At 44.3% G+C, this 20,642-nt stretch overlaps 1 protein-coding gene across 1 annotated transcript in view; it reads right to left on the reverse strand.

Moving 5' to 3' along the window:
• LOC128664680 (extracellular calcium-sensing receptor-like) overlaps window positions 1-20,642 on the reverse strand; it is an 82,271-nt gene that overhangs the window by 42 nt on the left and 61,587 nt on the right. The window contains exon 5 of the mRNA XM_053719489.1: window positions 1-872. This exon is cut by the window's left edge and continues 42 nt beyond it. Coding sequence (XP_053575464.1) covers window positions 1-872 — 872 coding nt within the window. The remainder of the gene's footprint in view (window positions 873-20,642) is intronic.

Below are 20,642 nucleotides of genomic sequence, written 5' to 3' on the forward strand. Positions count from 1 at the left end.
AGTGTTCATGTCAGGTCTTAGTAATATGATATAACATTTGGGGATAAATATGCAAACCAGTATCCCAGCACTCGATGAAATTATGGCAAAAACCTCAACTGATACCATATATCTACCTTGTGTACTAAGATAAGCTGGAACAAATGAGACCCAAACACTCAGGAAAATCAGCATAGAGAAGGTAATCCATTTGGCTTCATTAAAGCTATCTGGTAAGTTCCTGGCAAGAAATGCCACAACAAAACAAACACAGGCAAGAAATGCCATATATCCTAACATACACCACAGAAGAGCCTCGAAACAGTCATTACACTGAAAAATAATAACTCCAGTCTTGATTTTCATGTTCTTCTCAGGAAAAGGAGGACATATGTACAACCAGCAGATACAAATAAAGACTTGTAGAATTGTGCAGATGAAGACAGTTGATGCAGGGACTCTGGTTCCCATCCATTTACGCATATTACTACCAGGTTTGGTAGCCCGGAAGGCAATGACAACCATAAGTGTTTTGGCTAAGACACAGGATACACTAAATGCAAAAATAATTCCAAAGGCCACCTGACGCAGTAGGCATGTAAGTTGACCAGGTTCTCCAATAAACAGTAGAGAGCAGAGGAAACCACAGAACAGACAGACAAGAAGAAGGTAGGTGAGATCACGATTGTTGGCTATGACAATTGCTGTATCTCTGTATGTGATGAAAACACACAAGATGCTCATGGTAGTAATGCAGCAAAAAAGGACAACTAACGTCAAAGTGAGGCCAAGGGCATCCCCAAAGGACAAAAATTCTAATGCTTTTGGTACACATATGGTTTTGTTCCTACTGGGCCAAGCCTCCTCAGGACATGGGAAACAGTAAGTAGAATCTGAAAAAGATAAGTGTATTTTTTTTAATTAAATGCAAAATAGTCATTGCCAAAAAAGAACAGTAGTACATAGGCTTAAGAAAAGTAACTAATATTTTACATACAAAAACACAAATGGAATCAGTTCAATCAAAAATGTAATTACAAGCCCAATTTTTATATTTGCTTATAACTGTAGATTGTATGAAGTAACTTGCTCTTCTGTATTAGACCGACAATTAGAGATGTACAGAGAAGAACACTTAGTTTCAAAATAAATTTTCGTGCTGAATATTCGAGGAAATTCGTTTCCCTGAATATTTGTTTTCTGCACTATTCGGTGTCCATTTAGTTTAAAACTCAACTCAAATTTTCGGCAAACATTTACTTTCTTTTAATTAAAACAAATGTAAATGTTTCAACGAAACAGGTGAAAAGTTCACCTGTAGCTACATACTTAACCTAACGTGCTATGGAGAGCGCGCTAACCCGATCCTTTGCTTGCTAGAGCCCTGGCCATACTAACAGGAGACTGAGCCGTTCAGCTCCCAGGAGCTGCACTAAAGGATTGTGTTAGTGTGCTCCCTATAGCGTGTTAAGGTAAATATTAAGCATTTTAAAATTATTTAAAGTAAACAAATAAATAGATATGAGGTCTCACGTGTTAAATAAAGGCTGCAAAAGGCTTTAACATAGAGATACATACATATACATGTCTAAATATATATATATATATATATACTATATATGTGTGTGTACATATGTATTTATATGTGTATATATGTATTTATGTGTATATATGTATTTACAGACATATATACACATATAAACACATAAATAAATATGTGCATTGTAGCCCTTTGCAGTCAATTAGCTGAAACATGTAAAGCCATATTTATGCAATATTCATATTTAATAAAGTGTTTAACTGAGTATTTAATGTAAATAATTCACTTTCCCATGTACTTCACATAAGGAAATATGTTCTAAGTATTTATATATATATATTCCTATATATCTGTACATATATATACAGATACATGTATATGTATAGAGAACTTATTGAACTATATTAAACTTTGAACTTTGCTTTTTGAGCATGTTGGGTTAGCACTTGTGCAAAAACTTTTTACTTTCAACTTGTAATACGTGCGCTACCAGACACGCACAAAAAGCCTCCATCTATCAAAGTTAACTAGCCCTAAATATCTAGCCCTATATATACCATAGGGCTTCTTTACATATAAAATCTAACTCCTAAAAATGAAGTTATAAACCTCAGGGACATTTTAGGCTACTTTTTAGTTTAGTTTATTCAGCAAATACATGTTTTTTCAGCAAATACATGTTTATTCAGCAAATACATGTTTATTCAGCAAATACATGTTTATTCAGCAAATACATGTTGTTGATTTAAAAATGTAGATGTTGAATTTTTAGTTTTAACAAATTTAAATTGGGAGTACAAATAAGTTTATATACATGATTTAAGCATAAAGAAATAAAGGGAATGCCATGTGTGTACAGTGTTTGTTTTTATCCCAATGTGAGATTAACCAAGTGACTGTGCAGTTTCATGAAATGATAATTAAAAAAATAGCTATGGATTCTACAGCACTGGATAACTGACTTTTATTATCACTGTCCTTGCTATTTTTTCGCATTGTTTGAGATCCCTTAATCAATGTTTGCATGGTATTGTCTTGCAGTAAATGGGTCAAGTACCTTTTAATTGATCATATATATATTTTAAAATAAATTATAAAAATTTAATAGCAAAAATGTATGATAACAACAATTTAAAAGGACATTAAAACCATTTTTTTTTATTTAGATAGATAATACAATTTTTAAAAAAGTTTCCAATTGACTTCTATTATCAAATTTATTTAATTCTTATGTTATTCTTTGTTGAAGAGATACCTAAATAGGCAGGGCCACGCCATTTTTTAATTTTTGGTGGCGGCACAAATTTTAGCCCAGGAGTGAGAGGGGAGGAGGGGCGGAGCACGGCACCGGAGGCTGTCATGGTTGAGGGAGCGGGAGGCAGCAGACAGTCACAGTCAGCAGTGGGGGAGTCGCAGGCAGCGGCGCAGGAGTCAGTCGACGACGAGAGTGGTGAGTGACTCACTGTGTCAACAGTGGCTGGGAGTGTGTCAGTGTGACCAGGACGGTGGAGGATAGTTAGGGTGTTGAAGTACTAGTTCACTGACTACATCTGACCTCCTGACCAGCCCCTGACTACTCTACTCGTCTGCTCTGCGTGACCGTCACACACAGAGCAGCAGAGACGATGAGCAGAGAGTAGTCAGGGACTGACTTAAGTGTGCCATGCATTTCTCCCTTTGCCATGCAAAAAATATATATATATATATTGATTCCACTTTACTCAGTGTGTGGCATAACATAGATTAAGCAAAATGTGAGTGTTTTTATTTTACCAACAAATTCAACTGTCAAAATGTGTTGTCAAGCATTTGCTGGGGGCATCATTTTATTGCAGTGGGGATGGGGCATCATTTTATTGAAGGGGGCTTAATTGTATTGCTGGGGGCATCATTTTATTGCAGTGGGAATGGGGGCATCATTTTATTGCAATGGGGCTGGGGGCATCATTTTATTGCATTGGGGACTGGGGGCTTCATTTTATTGCTGGGTGCATCATTTATTACAGGGGTGCTGGGGGCATCATTTTATTGCAGATGGACTGGGCATTATTTTATTGCTAGGGGCATCATTTATTGCAGTGGGGATAGGGCATCATTTTATTGCAGGGGGACTGGGCATCATTTTATTGCTGGGGGCATCATTGCAGTGGGGCCGGGGGAATCATTTATTGCAGCGGGGCTGGGGGCATCATTTATTGCAGGGGGGCTGGGCATCATTTTATTGCAGGGGGCATCATTTATTGCAGTTGGAATGGGGGCATCATTTTATTGCAGGGGCTGGGGGCATACTTTATTGCTGGGGCATCATTTTTTTTGCAGGGGGGCTGAGGGCATCATTTTATTGCAGGGGGACTGGGCATTATTTTATTGCAAGGGGGCTTCATTTTATTGCTGGGGCATCATTTAATGCAGTGGATATGGGGCATCATTTATTGCAGTGGGGATGGGGCATCATTTTATTGCAGTGGGGATGGGACATCATTTTATTGCAGGGGGACTGGGCTTCATTTTATTACTGGGGGCATAATTGCAGTGGGGCTGGGGGAATCAATTATTGCAGGGGGGCTGGGAGCATCATTTTATTGCAGGGGCATCATTTTATTGCAGGGGCTTCATTTTATTGCTAGGGGCATTATTTTATTGCAGTGGGGCTAGGGGCATAATTTTATTACAGTGGGGATGGGACATCATTTTATTGCAGGGGGACTGGGCATCATTTTATTACTGGGGGCATCATTGCAGTGGGGCTGGGGAATCAATTATTGCAGGTGGGCTGGGGGCATCATTTTATTGCAGGGGCATCATTTTATTGCTGGGGGCTTAATTTTATTGCTGGGTGCATCATTTATTGCAGGGGTGCTGGGGGCATCATATTTTTGTTGGGGGCATCATTTTATTGCAGGGGAGCTGGGGCATCATTTTATTGCTGGGGCATCATTTTTTTGCAGGGGGCCATCATTTTATTGCAGGGGACTGGGCATTATTTTATTGCAGGGGGCTTCATTTTATTGCTGGAGGCATCATTTATTGCAGTGGGGACAGGGCATCATTTTATTGCAGGGGGACTGGGCATCATTTAATTGCTGGTGGTATCATTGCAGTGGGGCTGGGGGAATCATTTATTGCAGGGGGGCTGGGGGCATCATTTTATTGCAGGGGTATCATTTTTGTGCAGGGGGCTGGGGCATCATTTTATTGCAGGGGGACTGTGCTTCGTTTTATTGCAGGGGGGCTTCATTTTATTGCAGGGGGCTGGGGCATCATTTTATTGCAGGGGGGATTCATTTTATTGCTGGGGGGCTGAGGACATCATATTTTTGTTGGGGTCATAATTTTATTGCAGAGGGATTCATTTGATTGCTGGGTGCTGAGGACATCATATTTTTGCTGGGGGCATCATTTTATTGCAGGGTGCATCATTTTATAGCAGGGTGCATCATTTTATAGCAGGGAGTTTTTTTGCAGGGGGCTGGGGGGATATTTTTATTACAGGGGGCATCATTTTATTGCTGGGGGCATCATTTTTTTGCAGGGGGACTGGGCATCATTTTATTGCAGGGGGGCTGGGGGTTTAATTTTATTGCTGGGGGCATCATTGCAGTGGGGCTGGGGGAATCATTTATTGCTGGGGGCATGAAACTTTTGTTGAGGGCATCATTTTATTGCAGTGGAGATCATTTTATAGCAGGGAGCATCATTTTTTTTCAGGGGGCTGGGGGCATCATTTTATTGCAATGGGGCTGGGGGCATCATTTTATTGCAGTGGGGACTGGGGGCTTAATTTTATTGCTGGGTGCATCATTTATTGCAGGGTTGCTGGGAGCATCATTTTATTGCAGGGGAGCTGGAGACATCATTTTATTGCAGGGGGACTGGGCATTATTTTATTGCAAAGGGGCTTCATTTTATTGCTGGGGGCATCATTTAATGCAGTAGATATGGGGCATCATTTATTGCAGTGGGGATGGGGCATCATTTTATTGCAGTGGGGATGGGACATCATTTTATTGCAGGGGGACTGGGCTTCATTTTATTACTGGGGGCATAATGGCAGTGGGGCTGGGGGAATCAATTATTGCAGGGGGGCTGGGAGCATCATTTTATTGCAGGGGCATCATTTTATTGCAGGGGCTTCATTTTATTGCTTGGGGCATCATTTTATTGCAGTGGGGCTGGGGGCATAATTTTATTACAGTGGGGATGGGACATCATTTTATTGCAGGGGGCCTGGGCATCATTTTATTGCAGGGGGACTGGGCATCATTTATTTGCTGGGGGTATCATTGCAGTGGGGCTGGGGGAATCATTTATTGCAGGGGGGCTGGGGGCATCATTTTATTGCAGGGGCATCATTTTTGTGCAGGGGACTGGGGCATTTTTTTTTTGCAGGGGGACTGTGCTTCGTTTTATTGCAGGGGGGGCTTCATTTTATTGCAGGTGGCTGGGACATCATTTTATTGCAGGGGGGATTAATTTTATTGCTGGGGGCTGAGGACATCATATTTTTGTTGGGGGCATCATTTTATTGCAGGGTGCATCATTTTATAGCAGGGAGCATCGTTTTTTGCAGGGGGCTGGGGGGATATTTTTATTGCAGGGGGCATCATTTTATTGCTGGGGGCATCATTTTTTGCAGGGGGACTGGGCATCATTTTATTGCAGGGGGGCTGGGGGTTTAATTTTATTGCTGGGGGCATGAAACCTTTGTTGATTGCATCATTTTATTGCAAAGGGGATCATTTTATAGCAGGGAGCATCATTTTTTTTCAAGGGACTGGGGGCATCATTTTATTGCAATGGGGCTGGGGGCATCATTTTATTGCAGTGGGGACTGGGGGCTTCATTTTATTGCTGGTGCATCATTTATTGCAGGGGTGCTGGGGGCATCATTTTATTGCAGGGGAGCTGGGGGCATCATTTTATTGCAGTGGGGACTGGGGGCTTCATTTTATTGCTGGGTGCATCATTTATTGCAGGGGTGCTGGGGGCATCATTTTATTGCAGGGGAGCTGGGGCATCATTTTATTGCTGGGGCATCATTTTTTTTGCAGGGGGGCTGGGGGCATCATTTTATTGCAGATGGACTGGGTATTATTTTATTGCTAGGGGCATCATTTATTGCAGTGGGGAAATGGCATAATTTTATTGCAGGGGGACTGGGCATCATTTTATTGCAGGGGGGATTCATTTTATTGCTGGGGGGCTGAGGACATCATATTTTTGTTGGGGTCATAATTTTATTGCAGAGGGATTCATTTGATTGCTGGGTGCTGAGGACATCATATTTTTGCTGGGGGCATCATTTTATTGCAGGGTGCATCATTTTATAGCAGGGAGCATCGTTTTTTTGCAGGGGGCTGGGGGGATATTTTTATTACAGGGGGCATCATTTTATTGCTGGGGGCATCATTTTTTTGCAGGGGGACTGGGCATCATTTTATTGCAGGGGGGCTGGGGGTTTAATTTTATTGCTGGGGGCATCATTGCAGTGGGGCTGGGGGAATCATTTATTGCTGGGGGCATGAAACTTTTGTTGAGGGCATCATTTTATTGCAGTGGAGATCATTTTATAGCAGGGAGCATCATTTTTTTTCAGGGGGCTGGGGGCATCTCATTTTATTGCAATGGGGCTGGGGGCATCATTTTATTGCAGTGGGGACTGGGGGCTTAATTTTATTGCTGGGTGCATCATTTATTGCAGGGTTGCTGGGAGCATCATTTTATTGCAGGGGAGCTGGAGGCATCATTTTATTGCAGGGGGACTGGGCATTATTTTATTGCAAAGGGGCTTCATTTTATTGCTGGGGGCATCATTTAATGCAGTGGATATGGGGCATCATTTATTGCAGTGGGGATGGGGCATCATTTTATTGCAGTGGGGATGGGACATCATTTTATTGCAGGGGGACTGGGCTTCATTTTATTACTGGGGGCATATTTGCAGTGGGGCTGGGGGAATCAATTATTGCAGGGGGGCTGGGAGCATCATTTTATTGCAGGGGCATCATTTTATTGCAGGGGCTTCATTTTATTGCTAGGGGCATCATTTTATTGCAGTGGGGCTGGGGGCATAATTTTATTACAGTGGGGATGGGACATCATTTTATTGCAGGGGGACTGGGCATCATTTTATTGCAGGGGGACTGGGCATCATTTATTTGCTGGGGGTATCATTGCAGTGGGGCTGGGGGAATCATTTATTGCAGGGGGGCTGGGGGCATCATTTTATTGCAGGGGCATCATTTTTGTGCAGGGGACTGGGGCATTTTTTTTTTTGCAGGGGGACTGTGCTTCGTTTTATTGCAGGGGGGGCTTCATTTTATTGCAGGTGGCTGGGACATCATTTTATTGCAGGGGGGATTAATTTTATTGCTGGGGGCTGAGGACATCATATTTTTGTTGGGGGCATCATTTTATTGCAGGGTGCATCATTTTATAGCAGGGAGCATCGTTTTTTGCAGGGGGCTGGGGGATATTTTTATTGCAGGGGGCATCATTTTATTGCTGGGGGCATCATTTTTTGCAGGGGGACTGGGCATCATTTTATTGCAGGGGGGCTGGGGGTTTAATTTTATTGCTGGGGGCATGAAACCTTTGTTGATTGCATCATTTTATTGCAAAGGGGATCATTTTATAGCAGGGAGCATCATTTTTTTTCAAGGGACTGGGGGCATCATTTTATTGCAATGGGGCTGGGGGCATCATTTTATTGCAGTGGGGACTGGGGGCTTCATTTTATTGCTGGTGCATCATTTATTGCAGGGGTGCTGGGGGCATCATTTTATTGCAGGGGAGCTGGGGGCATCATTTTATTGCAGTGGGGACTGGGGGCTTCATTTTATTGCTGGGTGCATCATTTATTGCAGGGGTGCTGGGGGCATCATTTTATTGCAGGGGAGCTGGGGCATCATTTTATTGCTGGGGCATCATTTTTTTTGCAGGGGGGCTGGGGGCATCATTTTATTGCAGATGGACTGGGTATTATTTTATTGCTAGGGGCATCATTTATTGCAGTGGGGAAAGGGCATAATTTTATTGCAGGGGGACTGGGCATCATTTTATTGCAGGGGGGATTCATTTTATTGCTGGGGGGCTGAGGACATCATATTTTTGTTGGGGTCATAATTTTATTGCAGAGGGATTCATTTGATTGCTGGGTGCTGAGGACATCATATTTTTGCTGGGGGCATCATTTTATTGCAGGGTGCATCATTTTATAGCAGGGTGCATCATTTTATAGCAGGGAGTTTTTTTGCAGGGGGCTGGGGGGATATTTTTATTACAGGGGGCATCATTTTATTGCTGGGGGCATCATTTTTTTGCAGGGGGACTGGGCATCATTTTATTGCAGGGGGGCTGGGGGTTTAATTTTATTGCTGGGGGCATCATTGCAGTGGGGCTGGGGGAATCATTTATTGCTGGGGGCATGAAACTTTTGTTGAGGGCATCATTTTATTGCAGTGGAGATCATTTTATAGCAGGGAGCATCATTTTTTTTCAGGGGGCTGGGGGCATCATTTTATTGCAATGGGGCTGGGGGCATGCTGGGTGCATCATTTATTGCAGGGTTGCTGGGAGCATCATTTTATTGCAGGGGAGCTGGAGGCATCATTTTATTGCAGGGGGACTGGGCATTATTTTATTGCAAAGGGGCTTCATTTTATTGCTGGGGGCATCATTTAATGCAGTAGATATGGGGCATCATTTATTGCAGTGGGGATGGGGCATCATTTTATTGCAGTGGGGATGGGACATCATTTTATTGCAGGGGGACTGGGCTTCATTTTATTACTGGGGGCATAATTGCAGTGGGGCTGGGGGAATCAATTATTGCAGGGGGGCTGGGAGCATCATTTTATTGCAGGGGCATCATTTTATTGCAGGGGCTTCATTTTATTGCTAGGGGCATCATTTTATTGCAGTGGGGCTGGGGGCATAATTTTATTACAGTGGGGATGGGACATCATTTTATTGCAGGGGGACTGGGCATCATTTTATTGCAGGGGGACTGGGCATCATTTATTTGCTGGGGGTATCATTGCAGTGGGGCTGGGGGAATCATTTATTGCAGGGGGGCTGGGGGCATCATTTTATTGCAGGGGCATCATTTTTGTGCAGGGGACTGGGGCATTTTTTTTTTGCAGGGGGACTGTGCTTCGTTTTATTGCAGGGGGGGCTTCATTTTATTGCAGGTGGCTGGGACATCATTTTATTGCAGGGGGGATTAATTTTATTGCTGGGGGCTGAGGACATCATATTTTTGTTGGGGGCATCATTTTATTGCAGGGTGCATCATTTTATAGCAGGGAGCATCGTTTTTTGCAGGGGGCTGGGGGGATATTTTTATTGCAGGGGGCATCATTTTATTGCTGGGGGCATCATTTTTTGCAGGGGGACTGGGCATCATTTTATTGCAGGGGGGCTGGGGGTTTAATTTTATTGCTGGGGGCATGAAACCTTTGTTGATTGCATCATTTTATTGCAAAGGGGATCATTTTATAGCAGGGAGCATCATTTTTTTTCAAGGGACTGGGGGCATCATTTTATTGCAATGGGGCTGGGGGCATCATTTTATTGCAGTGGGGACTGGGGGCTTCATTTTATTGCTGGTGCATCATTTATTGCAGGGGTGCTGGGGGCATCATTTTATTGCAGGGGAGCTGGGGGCATCATTTTATTGCAGTGGGGACTGGGGGCTTCATTTTATTGCTGGGTGCATCATTTATTGCAGGGGTGCTGGGGGCATCATTTTATTGCAGGGGAGCTGGGGCATCATTTTATTGCTGGGGCATCATTTTTTTTGCAGGGGGGCTGGGGGCATCATTTTATTGCAGATGGACTGGGTATTATTTTATTGCTAGGGGCATCATTTATTGCAGTGGGGAAAGGGCATAATTTTATTGCAGGGGGACTGGGCATCATTTTATTGCAGGGGGGATTCATTTTATTGCTGGGGGGCTGAGGACATCATATTTTTGTTGGGGTCATAATTTTATTGCAGAGGGATTCATTTGATTGCTGGGTGCTGAGGACATCATATTTTTTCTGGGGGCATCATTTTATTGCAGGGTGCATCATTTTATAGCAGGGAGCATCGTTTTTTTGCAGGGGGCTGGGGGGATATTTTTATTACAGGGGGCATCATTTTATTGCTGGGGGCATCATTTTTTTGCAGGGGGACTGGGCATCATTTTATTGCAGGGGGGCTGGGGGTTTAATTTTATTGCTGGGGGCATCATTGCAGTGGGGCTGGGGGAATCATTTATTGCTGGGGGCATGAAACTTTTGTTGAGGGCATCATTTTATTGCAGTGGAGATCATTTTATAGCAGGGAGCATCATTTTTTTTCAGGGGGCTGGGGGCATCATTTTATTGCAATGGGGCTGGGGGCATCATTTTATTGCAGTGGGGACTGGGGGCTTAATTTTATTGCTGGGTGCATCATTTATTGCAGGGTTGCTGGGAGCATCATTTTATTGCAGGGGAGCTGGAGGCATCATTTTATTGCAGGGGGACTGGGCATTATTTTATTGCAAAGGGGCTTCATTTTATTGCTGGGGGCATCATTTAATGCAGTGGATATGGGGCATCATTTATTGCAGTGGGGATGGGGCATCATTTTATTGCAGTGGGGATGGGACATCATTTTATTGCAGGGGGACTGGGCTTCATTTTATTACTGGGGGCATAATTGCAGTGGGGCTGGGGGAATCAATTATTGCAGGGGGGCTGGGAGCATCATTTTATTGCAGGGGCATCATTTTATTGCAGGGGCTTCATTTTATTGCTAGGGGCATCATTTTATTGCAGTGGGGCTGGGGGCATAATTTTATTACAGTGGGGATGGGACATCATTTTATTGCAGGGGGACTGGGCATCATTTTATTGCAGGGGGACTGGGCATCATTTATTTGCTGGGGGTATCATTGCAGTGGGGCTGGGGGAATCATTTATTGCAGGGGGGCTGGGGGCATCATTTTATTGCAGGGGCATCATTTTTGTGCAGGGGACTGGGGCATTTTTTTTTTTGCAGGGGGACTGTGCTTCGTTTTATTGCAGGGGGGGCTTCATTTTATTGCAGGTGGCTGGGACATCATTTTATTGCAGGGGGGATTAATTTTATTGCTGGGGGCTGAGGACATCATATTTTTGTTGGGGGCATCATTTTATTGCAGGGTGCATCATTTTATAGCAGGGAGCATCGTTTTTTGCAGGGGGCTGGGGGATATTTTTATTGCAGGGGGCATCATTTTATTGCTGGGGGCATCATTTTTTGCAGGGGGACTGGGCATCATTTTATTGCAGGGGGGCTGGGGGTTTAATTTTATTGCTGGGGGCATGAAACCTTTGTTGATTGCATCATTTTATTGCAAAGGGGATCATTTTATAGCAGGGAGCATCATTTTTTTTCAAGGGACTGGGGGCATCATTTTATTGCAATGGGGCTGGGGGCATCATTTTATTGCAGTGGGGACTGGGGGCTTCATTTTATTGCTGGTGCATCATTTATTGCAGGGGTGCTGGGGGCATCATTTTATTGCAGGGGAGCTGGGGGCATCATTTTATTGCAGTGGGGACTGGGGGCTTCATTTTATTGCTGGGTGCATCATTTATTGCAGGGGTGCTGGGGGCATCATTTTATTGCAGGGGAGCTGGGGCATCATTTTATTGCTGGGGCATCATTTTTTTTGCAGGGGGGCTGGGGGCATCATTTTATTGCAGATGGACTGGGTATTATTTTATTGCTAGGGGCATCATTTATTGCAGTGGGGAAAGGGCATAATTTTATTGCAGGGGGACTGGGCATCATTTTATTGCTGGGGGCATCATTGCAGTGGGGCCGGGGGAATCATTTATTGCAGGGGGGCTGGGGGCATAATTTATTGCAGGGGGGCTGGGCAACATTTTATTGCAAGGGGCATCATTTATTGCAGTGGGGATGGGGGCATCATTTTATTGCAGGGGCTGGGGGCATACTTTATTGCTGGGGCATAATTTTTTTTTCAGGGGGGCTGAGGGCATAATTTTATTGCAGGGGGACTGGGCATTATTTTATTGCAAGGGGGCTTCATTTTATTGCTGTGGCATCATTTAATGCAGTGGATATGGGGCATCATTTATTGCAGTGGGGATGGGGCATCATTTTATTGCAGTGGGGATGGGACATCATTTTATTGCAGGGGGACTGGGCTTCATTTTATTACTGGGGGCATAATTGCAGTGGGGCTGCGGGAATCAATTATTGCAGGGGGGCTGGGAGCATCATTTTATTGCAGGGGCATCATTTTATTGCAGGGGCTTCATTTTATTGCTAGGGGCATCATTTTATTGCAGTGGGGCTGGGGGCATAATTTTATTACAGTGGGGATGGGACATCATTTTATTGCAGGGGGACTGGGCATCATTTTATTGCTGGGTGCATCATTTATTGCAGGGGTGCTGGGGGCATCATTTTATTGCAGGGGAGCTGGGGCATCATTTTATTGCTGGGGCATAATTTTTTTTGCAGGGGGGCTGGGGGCATCATTTTATTGCAGATGGACTGGGCATTATTTTATTGCTAGGGGCATCATTTATTGCAGTGGGGAAAGGGCATAATTTTATTGCAGGGGGACTGGGCATCATTTTATTGCTGGGGGCATCATTGCAGTGGGGCCGGGGGAATCATTTATTGCAGGGGGGCTGGGGGCATAATTTATTGCAGGGGGGCTGGGCAACATTTTATTGCAAGGGGCATCATTTATTGCAGTGGGGATGGGGGCATCATTTTATTGCAGGGGCTGGGGGGATACTTTATTGCTGGGGCATAATTTTTTTTCAGGGGGGCTGAGGGCATCATTTTATTGCAGGGGGACTGGGCATTATTTTATTGCAAGGGGGCTTCATTTTATTGCTGTGGCATCATTTAATGCAGTGGATATGGGGCATCATTTATTGCAGTGGGGATGGGGCATCATTTTATTGCAGTGGGGATGGGACATCATTTTATTGCAGGGGGACTGGGCTTCATTTTATTACTGGGGGCATAATTGCAGTGGGGCTGCGGGAATCAATTATTGCAGGGGGGCTGGGAGCATCATTTTATTGCAGGGGCATCATTTTATTGCAGGGGCTTCATTTTATTGCTAGGGGCATCATTTTATTGCAGTGGGGCTGGGGGCATAATTTTATTATAGTGGGGATGGGACATCATTTTATTGCAGGGGGACTGGGCATCATTTTATTACTGGGGGCATCATTGCAGTGGGGCTGGGGGAATCAATTATTGCAGGTGGGCTGGGGGGTTCATTTTATTGCAGGGGCATCATTTTATTGCTGGGGGCTTAATTTTATTGCTGGGTGCATCATTTATTGCAGGGGTGCTGGGGGCATCATATTTTTGTTGGGGGCATCATTTTATTGCAGGGGAGCTGGGGCATCATTTTATTGCTGGGGCATCATTTTTTTGCAGGGGGGCATCATTTTATTGCAGAGGGAATGGGCATTATTTTATTGCAGGGGGCTTCATTTTATTGCTGGAGGCATCATTTATTGCAGTGGGGACAGGGCATCATTTTATTGCAGGGGGGCTGGGCATCATTTAATTGCTGGGGGTATCATTGCAGTGGGGCTGGGGGAATCATTTATTGCAGGGGGGCTGGGGGCATCATTTTATTGCAGGGGCATCATTTTTGTGCAGGGGGCTGGGGCATCATTTTATTGCAGGGGGACTGTGCTTCATTTTATTGCAGGGGGGGCTTCATTTTATTGCAGGGGGGCTTCATTTTATTGCAGGGGGCTGGACATCATTTTATTGCAGGGGGGATTCATTTTATTTCTGGGGCTGAGGACATCATATTTTTGTTGGGGGCATCATTTTATTGCAGAGGGATTCATTTTATTGCTGGGGGCTGAGGACATCATATTTTTGCTGGGGGCATCATTTTATTGCAGGGTGCATCATTTTATAGCAGGGAGCATCGTTTTTTGCAGGGGGCTGGGGGGATATTTTTATTGCAGGGGCATCATTTTATTGCTGGGGGCATCATTTTTTTGCAGGGGGACTGGGCATCATTTTATTGCAGGGGGGCTGGGGGTTTAATTTTATTGCTAGGGCATCATTGCAGTGGGACTGGGGGAATCATTAATTGCTGGGGGCATGAAACTTTTGTTGAGGGCATCATTTTATTGCAGTGGGGATCATTTTAGAGCAGGGAGCATCATTTTTTTTTGCAGGGGGACTGGGCATTATTTTATTGCAAGGGGGCTTCATTTTATTGCTGGGGGCATCATTTAATGCAGTGGATATGGGGCATCATTTATTGCAGTGGGGATGGGGCATCATTTTATTGCAGTGGGGATGGGACATCATTTTATTGCAGGGGGACTGGGCTTCATTTTATTACTGGGGACATAATTGCAGTGGGTCTGGGGGAATCAATTATTGCAGGGGGGCTGGGAGCATAATTTTATTGCAGGGGCATCATTTTATTGCAGGGGCTTCATTTTATTGCTAGGGGCATCATTTTATTGCAGTGGGGCTGGGGGTATAATTTTATTACAGTGGGGATGGGACATCATTTTATTGCAGGGGGACTGGGCATCATTTAATTGCTGGGGGTATCATTGCAGTGGGGCTGGGGGAATCATTTATTGCAGGGGGGCTGGGGGCATCATTTTATTGCAGGGGCATCATTTTTGTGCAGGGGGCTGGGGCATTTTTTTTTGCAGGGGGACTGTGCTTCTTTTTATTGCAGGGGGGGCTTCATTTTATTGCAGGTGGCTGGGGTATCATTTTAGTGCAGGGGGGATTCATTTTATTGCTGGGGGCTGAGGACATCATATTTTTGTTGGGGGCATCATTTTATTGCAGGGTGCATCATTTTATTGCAGGGGCATCATTTTTGTGCAGGGGGCTGGGGCATCATTTTATTGCAGGGGGACTGTGCTTCGTTTTATTGCAGGGGGGGCTTCATTTTATTGCAGAGGGCTGGGCATCATTTTATTGCAGGGGGGATTCATTTTATTTCTGGGGCTGAGGACATCATATTTTTGTTGGGGGCATCATTTTATTGCAGAGGGATTCATTTTATTGCTGGGGGCTGAGGACATCATATTTTTGCTGGGGGCATCATTTTATTGCAGGGTGCATCATTTTATAGCAGGGAGCATCGTTTTTTTGCAGGAGGCTGGGGGGATATTTTTATTGCAGGGGGCATCATTTTATTTCTGGGGGCATCATTTTTTTGCAGGGGGACTGGGCATCATTTTATTGCAGGGGGGATGGGGGTTTAATTTTATTGCTGGGGCATCATTGCAGTGGGGCTGGGGGAATCATTTATTGCTGGGGGCATGAAACTTTTGTTGAGGGCATCATTTTATTGCAGTGGGGATCATTTTATAGCAGGGAGCATCATTTTTTTTCAGGGGGCTGGGGGCATCATTTTATTGCAATGGGGCTGGGGGAATCATTTTATTGCAGTGGGGACTGGGGGCTTAATTTTATTGCTGGGTGCATCATTTATTGCAGGGGTGCTGGGAGCATCATTTTATTGCAGGGGAGCTGGGGGCATCATTTTATTGCAGGGGGACTGGGCATTATTTTATTGCAAGGGGGCTTCATTTTATTGCTGGGGCATCATTTAATGCAGTGGATATGGGTCATCATTTATTGCAGTGGGGATGGGGCATCATTTTATTGCAGTGGGGATGGGACATCATTTTATTGCAGGGGGACTGGGCTTCATTTTATTACTGGGGGCATAATTGCAGTGGGGCTGGGGGAATCAATTATTGCAGGGGGGCTGGGAGCATCATTTTATTGCAGGGGCTTCATTTTATTGCTAGGGGCATCATTTTATTGCAGTGAGGCTGGGGGCATAATTTTATTACAGTGGGGATGGGACATCATTTTATTGCAGGGGGACTGGGCATCATTTAATTGCTGGGGGTATCATTGCAGTAGGGCTGGGGGAATCATTTTTTGCAGGGGGGCTGGGGGCATAATTTTATTGAAGGGGCATCATTTTTGTGCAGGGGGCTGGGGCATTTTTTTTTGCAGGGGGACTGTGCTTCGTTTTATTGCAGGGGGGGCTTCATTTTATTGCAGGTGGCTGGGGCATCATTTTATTGCAGGGGGGATTCATTTTATTGCTGGGGGCTGAGGACATCATATTTTTGTTGGGGGCATCATTTTATTGCAGAGGGATTCATTTTATTGCTGGGGGGCTGAGGACATCATATTTTTGTTGGGGGTATCATTTTATTGCAGGGTGCATCAGTTTATAGCAGGGAGCATCATTTTTTTGCAGGGGGCTGGGGGGATATATTTATTGCAGGGGGCATCATTTTATTGCTGGGGGCATCATTTTTGCAGGGGGACTGGGCATAATTTTATTGCAGGGGGGCTGGGGGTTTAATTTTATTGCTGGGGGCATCATTGCAGTGGGGCTGGGGAATCATTTATTGCTGGGGGCATGAAACTTTTGTTGAGGGCATCATTTTATTGCAGTGGGGATCATTTTATAGCAGGGAGCATAATTTTTTTTCAAGGGGCTGGGGGCATCATTTTATTGCAATGGGGCTGGGGGCATCATTTTATTGCAGTGGGGACTGGGGGCTTCATTTTATTGCTGGGTGCATCATTTATTGCAGGGGTGCTGGGGGCATCATTTTATTGCAGGGGAGCTGGGGGCATCATTTTATTGCAGTGGGGACTGGGGGCTTCATTTTATTGCTGGGTGCATCATTTATTGCAGGGGTGCTGGGGGCATCATTTTATTGCAGGGGAGCTGGGGCATCATTTTATTGCTGGGGCATGATTTTTTTGCAGGGGGGCTGGGGGCATCATTTTATTGCAGATGGACTGGGCATTATTTTTTTGCTAGGGGCATCTTTTATTGCAGTGGGGATAGGGCATCATTTTATTGCAGGGGGACTGGGCATCATTTTATTGCTGGGGGCATCATTGCAGTGGGGCCGGGGGAATCATTTATTGCAGGGGGGCTGGGGGCATCATTTATTGCAGGGGGGCTGGGTATCATTTTATTGCAAGGGGCATCATTTATTGCAGTGGGGATGGGGGCATCATTTTATTGCAGGGGCTGGGGGCATACTTTATTGCTGGGGCATCATTTTTTTGCAGGGGGGCTGAGGGCATCATTTTATTGCAGGGGGACTGGGCATTATTTTATTGCAAGGGGGCTTCATTTTATTGCTGGGGCATCATTTAATGCAGTGGATATGGGGCATCATTTATTGCAGTGGGGATGGGGCATCATTTTATTGCAGTGGGGATGGGACATCATTTTATTGCAGGGGGACTGGGCTTCATTTTATCACTGGGGGCATAATTGCAGTGGGGCTGGGGGAATCAATTATTGCAGGGGGGCTGGGAGCATCATTTTATTGCAGGGGCTTCATTTTATTACAGGGGCTTCATTTTATTGCTAGGGGCATCATTTTATTGCAGTGGGGCTGGGGGCATAATTTTATTACAGTGGGGATGGGACATCATTTTATTGCAGGGGGACTGGGCATCATTTTATTACTGGGGGCATCATTGCAGTGGGGCTGGGGGAATCAATTATTGCAGGTGGGTTGGGGGCATCATTTTATTTTAGGGGCATCATTTTATTGCTGGGGGCTTAATTTTATTGCTGGGTGCATCATTTATTGCAGGGGTGCTGGGGGCATCATATTTTTGTTGGGGGCATCATTTTATTGCAGGGGAGCTGGGGCATCATTTTATTGCTGGGGCATCATTTTTTTGCAGGGGGCATCATTTTATTGCAGAGGGACTGGGCATTATTTTATTGCAGGGGGCTTCATTTTATTGCTGGAGGCATTATTTATTGCAGTGGGGACAGGGTATAATTTTATTGCAGGGGGACTGGGCATCATTTAATTGCTGGGGGTATCATTGCAGTGGGGCTGGGGGAATTATTTATTGCAGGGGGGCTAGGGGCATCATTTTATTGCAGGGGCATCATTTTTGTGCAGGGGGCTGGGGCATCATTTTATTGCAGGGGGACTGTGCTTCGTTTTATTGCAGGGGGGGTTCATTTTATTGCAGGGGGCTGGGCATCATTTTATTGCAGGGGGATTCATTTTATTTCTGGGGCTGAGGACATCATATTTTTGTTGGGGGCATCATTTTATTGCAGAGGGGTTCATTTTATTGCTGGGGGGCTGAGGACATCATATTTTTGTTGGGGGCATCATTTTATTGCAGGGTGCATCATTTTATAGCAGGGAGCATCGTTTTTTTGCAGGGGGCTGGGGGGATATTTTTATTGCAGGGGGCATCATTTTATTGCTGGTGGCATCATTTTTTTGCAGGGGGACTGGGCATCATTTTATTGCAGGGGGGCTGGGGGTTTAATTTTATTGCTGGGGGCATCATTGCAGTGTGGCTGGGGGAATCATTTATTGCTGGGGGCATGAAACTTTTGTTGAGGGCATCATTTTATTGCATTGGGGATCATTTTATAGCAGGGAGCAACATTTTTTTTCAGGGGGCTGGGGGATATTTTTATTGCTGGTGGCATCATTTTATTGCAGTGGGGATGGGGCATCATTTTATTGCAGGGGGACTGGGCATCATTTTATTGCAGGGGGCTGGGGGTTTAATTTTATTGCTGGGGGCATCATTGCAGTGGGGCTGGGGGAATCACTTATTGCTGGGGGAATTATACTTTTGTTGGGGGCATGATACTTTTGTTGGGGGCATCATTTTATTGCAGGGGAGATGGGGCATCATTTTATTGCTGGGGCATCATTTTTGTGCTGGGGCATCATTTTATTGCAGGGGGGCTGGGGGCTTCATTTTATTGCTGGGGGCACCATTTATTTTATTTATTTATTGTGTGTGGGCTGTGTGTGGGCTGTGTGTGTGTGGAGTGTGTGTGTGTGGGGGCAGTGTGTGTGTGTGTGCTGTGTACTCCTGTGTATGTGTCTGAGTGTGTGGATGTATGTGTATATAAATATCTCTCTGTGGTATACCTTTAACTATAACCCCTCCTATTTGGTCTCCACCCTATATAAGGACTACCTGTAACACTCATTGACTGCCTGATTATTGAAGTCTTAGCTACTCTGGTGTAGCTTTCCTTATCTCAGGTCTCCTATTGCTTGTATCCTGTGCAAGGTGGTTTACTTTGTTTACTCTAGCTACGTCTTGAATCTCTTATGCTCAAATCGTTACTTTGTCATTACCGACTTTGGATCATTCAACGGCCGGATCTACTTTTTCACCGCTACCCGGAAGTAAGCCGCATTCACACACGCTGCCTCTCCAAACACGGATCTCCCAATGCGGTAACAGAAATATCACGGTCCTCAAGGTGGTAACGTATACGAACAATGCTAAAGCCTTTAAACTTCTTACCTGCTTGTTTTGTTACCATACTGAATTATTGGGCATCTCCTATTACCTGCAACATCCAATATGAACAAACATTGTATGTCTGTGGAATGTCTGAACTTGTAAATATTTTAGGCTGTGTGTGATTGCGTGAAGTAAGAAGAATCATTTGTTTCTACCAATTCAGATTCTGAGCTTGTCAGTATTTCTTTTTCATCTGTGGCCTCCGGTTATATATATATATCTTGAACATTGATATATATTATATTAAATATTCCTTATATTTTATTAACACTTAAGTCAGTAGTTAATATACAAATTTATCATATATTAAATGTCTCATATTGTTTAATCAGGCTACATAGAAGTTGTTTTCTGATTACTACAAAAAAGAGCAACAAGCTCTAATTTTAGAGCTAACCTTTATAACCAATGTGCAAATACTTGTTTACTTAAATACGAAGCTCAGAATACCACATAATAATCAGGCCCAAAAAACCGAATTTTGAATTAATTAAACATTATGGATCCTAATGAAATAAAAAAGGAGTTTAATAATGTTTACCTTAAACTTGATTATTTAGCAAGAGCTGTGACAGAAGTGCAGACTGAAAATGCTGCACTGAAAACTATAGTTAAAGATTTTGTTACACAAAAGCCTCATGACCCACCTGAACCTCATATTAATTATCCACAACCTTTTTCAGGGAAACGTTCTGAGTTCAGGGAATTTAAGAATGCCTGTAATTTATTATTTTCTCTTAGACCTAAGACTTATCA

Source organism: Bombina bombina, chromosome 6 (assembly GCF_027579735.1).
Source record: "Bombina bombina isolate aBomBom1 chromosome 6, aBomBom1.pri, whole genome shotgun sequence".
Lineage (NCBI taxonomy): Eukaryota > Metazoa > Chordata > Amphibia > Anura > Bombinatoridae > Bombina > Bombina bombina.